Genomic DNA, 7,092 nt, shown 5'->3' on the forward strand with positions numbered 1-7,092 from the left:
GTTGAAAAAAAAAATACCTCTTGGAGATAGTGAAGACAGTGCATGATGGTGATTCCAGGGATGGATAAGAAGGACCATCACCTTCCTCACACCAGCAAACTTGAGACTAATAGTCAGGTCTGCAGTTCTAATTTTAATCCACAGTAATCTACAGACAATCCTTTATTATCTAAAAAAGCTGATACCGTTCAAGTTGGAAGCAAGCTGAAGTTGGAAGAGTTAGGTTTCTTCAAAGCTCTTGTTTCCAGCAGGATTGGAGAGCCTTTACCTTTTGTAACAGGAAGGTTTTAAATTTGTAATGCTGACCTTGCAAGTGGAACTTGGTGGCTCCATTGTTGCACTTGGAGCAGCCAGATGACCTCAAAGGAGAAGTGCATTGTTCTAACTTGTGTGGAAGCAGTGGCTTCAAATACCATCAGGAAGTGCTGGACTGGCAGGACATTGGATGGATGCTCTTAGGCCACAGAGCTGGAAATATCAGTTGTAGCCACATGGTAAGTCCATTTATGTAATTCCAAATCTGTTCCTCACACGATCTGTGCTCCTCTATTCCGTATCAGCTTGGTGAGGAGGTAGATGAGACTGTTGGGGGAAAGAAACACTTAAATTTAAAGCAGAGTAACTGTTCCATTATAAATGCTGAAGATAAACCTGTGAGGCTACCAAAGAAATCTTTCTTTGGCTTCCAGTTAATAACTTCAAATGGATAACAAATCTATGCTGTATAATCTGCTTTGAATGGATTTCCTTTGGAACGTGTGCTTCTTCCTGAATGACAGAACTGCAATATTTTCACACTTGCAGTTTCACCCTCAAATGGCCACAGGAAATGCAGCAGCTTCTGTTTTCTGTTGCTTCTGTTTGTTAATGCTTCAAGGTGCTGCTCTGTATTTGTCCCCAGCTGTCATGACCTTAGAAAGAGAATGTTCTAAAGATAGGAGTAAAAAAGCCAGAGAGCTCCTCCTTGCAGCAGACACGGGCAGCATTGGATCCTAATAGTTTTTGCAAGGCATCCTGATGGGGAGAGGCAGATGTCAAGAATGGCAACTTCAGCAGGTGTGTGGCTGCTTCGTAGCTTGGGCTGGATTCAGGAAGGGCAGTGTTCCAGAGAGCAAAGTCAAGAGTTTGAATCAAGTAAGTGTGAGGTGCCCAGAAAGGCAGGGCCCACACTGCTCATGTGTGTCGGGGGAAGGTGAGAATCAGGCCCATCTGCTCCTAGAAATGCAGGTTCCATCTTTAGCAGCCAAAGGCTATGCAAATAAATGGCTTCTATGTATTGGAGAGCATAGAGCATGAAGTTAGTGTTTCATGCAGTTGTTTGAAGGCAATATGGGATTCCAGAGCTTAGTGTTTGAATTGCAACTTGAATTTCCTTCTTTGCTGTTATTTAGACTGCTCTGAAGTAGTCATGAGAAGCAAAAATGAAAGGCAATGTTGTTTGATGGGGACTGTGGTAGGGCTTTCTTGCCAGATTTGAAATGGCTTGAATTGATTAAAATCTCCAGGTGAGGGGAAGGTTGTATCCATTCCTCTCTCTTATTAAAGCAAATTTTCCAAGAGGGATGTAAAATTGCAGTTGAGGGTTGGGGTGGTTTTTTCTTTTTTCCCTTCTTTCATGTGCAACCTAACAACTCCAATTTCGCAGGCCTATTTAACATTTGATCCCTAAAAGTCAGTCCTTTGCTTTGTATTTTGGGCACTTGTTCATCTTGGGAAATTTGTCATCTTCTCAGGGCATTGAAGGTCAACCAAATGCTGCAGGTTTCATTCTTCCTTTCATATGGTCTATGTCCTGGGGTTTGACTCTTAAGCAGAGCTATTTTTTTATTTTGCAGCCTAGCAGTTGTACGGTGGGGCTGTGTGCAGGTGAATTGACTTGAGAACGATGGGTAAATCAGCTCCTGGGAAGATGTGCACTGCCTGGCCCCGATGCTTCAGCATGCTTGAGGTCAGCTTGGCTGTCTCTGACTGTCTAATAATAATGCAGAATAACAGAATTAAGTATTCATTGTAATTGGTGATCAATAAGATTTGTTTTCAGCTAAGTCTGCGTGCTAGTTTCTAAAGCACTCCAGTCTGTTTCATCAATGACCTTTGTGGTTTTAGCTTAAGCTTTCCAGTTTCTGCTGTTGTTATTTTTTGCCCTGTCGCTGTGAGAGGAAGGGATGATGGCTGGAGGTTTGGCAGTCAGCGAGGGCCTGGCCACCACTGCAGTTCTGTACACTCAGCCTTGGAGATGTGATCAGGAATGTGCTGTTAGTTGCCAGTTTTGTACTGCAAAGACTGAGCATGCTGCCATCACTGTGTTTGATGAGTGAGTTTTCATTGGTTTGGTCCAACTCCAAAGCAGCCTTAATTTGAAGGTGGAATTCTTTGTGGATGAGGCTGTGAAGAATATGGTGTTTATACTCCCATCCTACGGGCAGTACGGTAGAACAACTCCTAACTGATTTGGTAATAAAGACCTAGTTTTTCTTCACTAAACCTGCCCTAGCCAAATTCATCAGCTGGTGATAGCTATCTCTGGAGTGGAAAACCTTTATTGAGTTGATTGACAATTTAATATACTTTGTCAAGCTGTGTTGTTTAGTTTCTGTTGATCCAGAGACACCTGGGGCTCCTTTTGCTTCCTAAGGGATTAAAGTAGCAAGCACTTAGAATGAGATATTGGGAAGATGGGTGCAGGAGACTTTGTAATTTACTATGGAAAAACATAATAATGATGATGAATATTTCAGGTGGAAACGATAGCATTTCACTATATACTATGTGAAATGCTTTTATGTGGTCTTTTTCATTTCTCTTTTATTTTTTAATCCTGGATAAATTAAATGAGGCTTTTGGGGAAAGCATGAGCTGGAATTTCTATTGAGGTTGATAACCTCTGATTCTGCTCTCGTTTGTCTGTCTGCTGGAACTTGTAGCAAACTAGCTATGTCCAAGTTTAATTGTGTAATAATTATTTTTCAAATTGAGCCTTTCTCACTTGGTGCTGATGTATTTGGGGGAGGGAGGGGAATGGAGAGTAAAGAGCTCCTTTCATGAATACAATTGAAATTTCATCTTGCTGATTTGAGCCTTTCCAAGATTCAAGTGAGCATTGGATCAGGTTGGAACTGAGGGGATGACTCATGACTCTGGCATAAAAACTACATTGCATTCCACATATTAGGAGTTTTCTGTTGCCCACAAGAAAGTTCAGGAAAAAAAGACAAAAAGAGAAATGGGTTTCAAATTTCCTGTGCTATTTTCAGTTGACTCCTCTTTCTGGAGATGCCTTAGCAAGTGTAGGACATCTGAAAAACTTGGAACTGCAACTTTCTTGTTGAGGCTCTGATGAACATTGCTTCTGTCATCAAGTTCTTGTGTTCATACTTTGAACTTAGCTGAGTAATGTTGGTATCAGCAGACTCTACTAAAGCCATGCCTTCCTAATTAATAATGCATTCTTAATAAAAAAAAAAAAAATCTATTTCTTCATGTATTTAATTACCTAGTGAGTGTAAGACTGAATGAAGTTAATACCGTGCAGATTTCAAGCAAAACGCTGCTTTTTAATGTGCTTCAGTATAGGCTATGCACAAGTCAATAGACATGATTTTTAAGCTTCAGTTACCTTTCATTACCCTGTGCATATTCAAATTCAGATTGATGAATGCTGAACCAAAAGCAGACATCATAGAGTTAATTGAAGTTCTTTAAATTCAGAGGCAAACTATTTTCATAGCTTTGTTTTGAGGGTGGGTTGCTTTTGATGTCTGGGGTTTTTTTGGCTAAGGCAATGGCAAACATTTATTTATCCTGCTCCCTCCCCATTTTCCACCATCGTTGTTGCCAGTGATGCCTGCAGTGCTCAGTGGTCAATGACCCTCAGCCAGGGTGAGCTGCAGGAGCCTTACAGACGGGCCTGTTCTTTCTCCCAGTGCTAGAACAAGTGCAACAGCACAGTGCCATTTTGCTAAAAGCTAATATTTTTCCCAGCAGCTTCTTCTCCAGGCAGAATGAAATGCTTTCTTCAAGAGCAACCACATCTTTTCTCTGCCTGAAAGGTTGTGTTTGTTTGGGGTTTTTTCTCTTGCCTTAGGTGAGAGATAAAAAAAAAATGAAGAGGAAAGCCCAAGGAAATGCCAAAAGTACCACCTGGTAGTAATTTTGTGTGAGTGTCTCCATTTACACTTCAAACTTGCTCTTGGAGAACTTGGAGCTGCATTTAAAATGTATTTTGGTAGGTGGTCTGCTGCTGACTATCTGCATTTCTTCTTCCATTTCTTTTCTGTGCTTGTTTGGTATTGCTGCTGAATGTCCCCAAAGAGTAAAGTGGTGTGGAAGAGTTGAGGAAGCAGCTTTTGAAATTCTAAAGCTGATGTGTAGGTTTTGTTCCTCTTGGATTTTTAAAAGCAGGTATGTCATCCAAGTTAACTTTCTTCAGCAAGTAACAAGATTGTCGTCCTTCCACTGATGCTCTGTATTTTAACAGAGGTATTTGATGGTGCTGGAAAGGAGCAAGATGCAGAATGAGTTTGAGAGAAGTGATTTAAAGTGGGAGCACAGATGGTTGATTCCTAAAAATCAAAAAACGGATGTTTTGTTTTGTAGGAAAATGAAATCTAATCCTATTTGAGGGTCAACAGGATAAATACAAAGAACTAAATACAGATGTAGATACATATATACATATATGCGTGTATATATATATATATATATATATATATATATGTATAACCCCGCCCCCCGAAATCTATGAAGCAGGACTGATTGGTGCCATAGCCCAGGCAGCCTGTGGATCTAATTGCCTGCCTGTATTCAGCCCTTGCCTGGATGCCAGGGGAGACGTCTCTGGATTTGTCTCCAGACAGCTTTCCAGGGATGATCCTGCTCCTTTCCTGGTGCCCCAGAGTGCTGCAAGCCCCCCGTCCTGGGGCCATGGTGATGCCTGCCGGGGCCTTTAGGGTCCCCCCTAAAGGGCAGACAGGGCTTGACTGCAAGCTTCCTTGGAAGCTGGAGGCAGGTGAATATTGGCCACCTTCTTCTTTCCCGCTGCCCTCCGTGCTCTTGCAAAGCCTGCTGGGGCACTGGGGCTCTCCATTGCAGGCAGTCTGGAGCTGCCATGCAAAGCCATCTCTCAAGGAGTCCCCAGGTCTCAGGTGCAACCTCAAGAAAATGACACAGCAACGTGTAGAAAACGTGAACTTTATTCACTTGACTACTTCTAAAATCTACAATCCAACGTTACTAGAAGACTATGGGGTAAGAATCTTAAGGCTAAGAAACTTCAATGCTTCAACTGTTTAGAACTGAACACTAAGGGAAAGGTCAACTTCTTGGGGGAAACGTGGTGGGGAATCGAACAACAACAGGGGTGTGGCTAACTTGTAAGGTGGGGAACGTCGCAGTGCCTGGGCTGGGCACTGGTCACCCGTTCCCCGTAAGGTTCTGTAGCTGGAGCGCGACGCTGGAGGTCAGAGCTGTGGGGAGGTGCGGAGTCTCCTGTCACTGCCCTCTTTTGCCGCCATCTTGGTGGTTGGTTGAGGGCTGTCGCGAAGGAGCAGCCGCATCAGGTCGCGGTTGTCCATCAGCAGCTGCATCAGCTCCGTGGGACAGCCCTGTCTTCGATGGCGGCGGGGCCCCGCACGGCCCGAAGGGCTCTGGAGATTCCGCTGCAAGGCAAAGCACAGGGATCCCCATGGAAGAGGCAGAGGGGCAGAGCGGGGCCGGCACCTGTGGGGCTGCCTTTGGCCTGGGAGACAGAGACTCGGGCCCAGTTGGGCTGGGCTGGCCCGGGGAAGAGGCTGCAGCAGGCAGAGCTCTGCCGCCTCTGCTTGGTGCTGTCCATGGAGCTCAGCCCCTGGGCCGCATTCCCCAGCCAGGAGCTCAGGCCCCTTCTGCCACAGGGCATTGGCCAAAGGGTGCCCAAGAGGCCCTCAAGGTCTGCCCCATCCCGCCTGCCTGACCCCCCACCCCCCTCCTCACCTCTCGCCAGCGTCTCTGAATTCTTTTTCCGAGCGACCATCCCATGGCCATTCCTATGATGAGCAGGTCGATGAGCAGGAATGTCCTGGCCGCCCACCGGATGCGCTCAGGGTCCGACTCGTCCAGATGACAATCCTCCAGAAGCAGAGGAGAGGCATCCGTGCTGCGCTCAGGTTTGCTCACAGGGTCGAGGGGATGAGCCAAGAGCAGCAGCACGTAAAGCTGCAGCAGCGCGGAGGAGCCGTGAGCAGCCATAGTGCTCTGCCAGCAGCACCGAGGCTCTGGGCGTCTCTCTGCGAGCAGCTGTGCCTGGGCACAGGGGGGGAACAACAGCTGGGGACAGTTGCCAGCCAGCGTGCCGTCCCCAGAGGCTGTGATGTCACAGAAGCACAGAACGCCCTGGCTGCAGAGAGCCCTGAGAGAATGTTGAGTCCAAGCTGGGAGCCATGGCGGCAAGCATGGCCAGCAGAGCGGGGCCCGAGCGCTGCGGCCTGGCTTGCCTTGCACCCGTGCCACAATGATGACTCCAGCAGCCCCTGTCAGGCCATTGCAGTATCTGATGGCCCACGCTGGGCACAAGTTCTTCCCAATGGCCAGCGTAAACCTCCCTTGGCCCAGCTTCCAAGCCTTGTTGGCATCTGCTCTCTCTTGTCCTTGCCCACCTGGCTGGCGCTGCCGTGTTGCTCGCTGGCCTGTCTGTGGGAGAAGAGGCTGTGCCAATGAGTGCTGCTCAACTTGGAGGCCATTCAAAGGAGGATTTGATTGTGCCTGCTGTGGGAAGAAGGAATATGCGTGCACATGGCCACTTCCCATAGGTTTTACCCCAGATTTTCATGAGCAGCTGTCCTAGTGAAAGTCAAGTCTGTTTTAGTGAGTATTTGAGGGCTTCCAGAGCACAGTGCCATCTCAGGGGAATTCTGCTGGTTGAGTTCTACTGAGGCTTTGAGATGAGTTGCAAATCCTGAAAATGTTCTCCTTGCCCAGGTAGTAATTTCACAGTTTAGACTCTGGGGATATTGATTGCTCAGTGTTGAGGACCTCATGTAACTTTCAGCCCCAGAAACTTTCAACCTCCAGTGATTGTCCTTGAGACAAAACCATTTGAAATCTTTTTTTCTGTGG

At 46.3% G+C, this 7,092-nt stretch overlaps 1 protein-coding gene across 1 annotated transcript; it reads right to left on the bottom strand.

The window, feature by feature from the left end:
* Positions 1-5,174: 5,174 nt before the first annotated feature.
* Positions 5,175-6,292, bottom strand: LOC147653743 (uncharacterized). Its single transcript, XM_086885311.1, has 2 exons — positions 5,971-6,292; positions 5,175-5,657 (listed from the first exon to the last, which is right to left on the bottom strand). Exons 1-2 carry the CDS (start codon positions 6,223-6,225, stop codon positions 5,460-5,462), a joined length of 453 nt encoding a protein of 150 aa, XP_086741437.1. The 5' UTR covers positions 6,226-6,292; the 3' UTR covers positions 5,175-5,459.
* Positions 6,293-7,092: the final 800 nt, after the last annotated feature.

Source organism: Cyanistes caeruleus, chromosome 4 (genome assembly GCF_971803275.1).
Source record: "Cyanistes caeruleus chromosome 4, bCyaCae1.hap1.1, whole genome shotgun sequence".
NCBI classification, from domain to species: Eukaryota; Metazoa; Chordata; class Aves; order Passeriformes; family Paridae; genus Cyanistes; species Cyanistes caeruleus.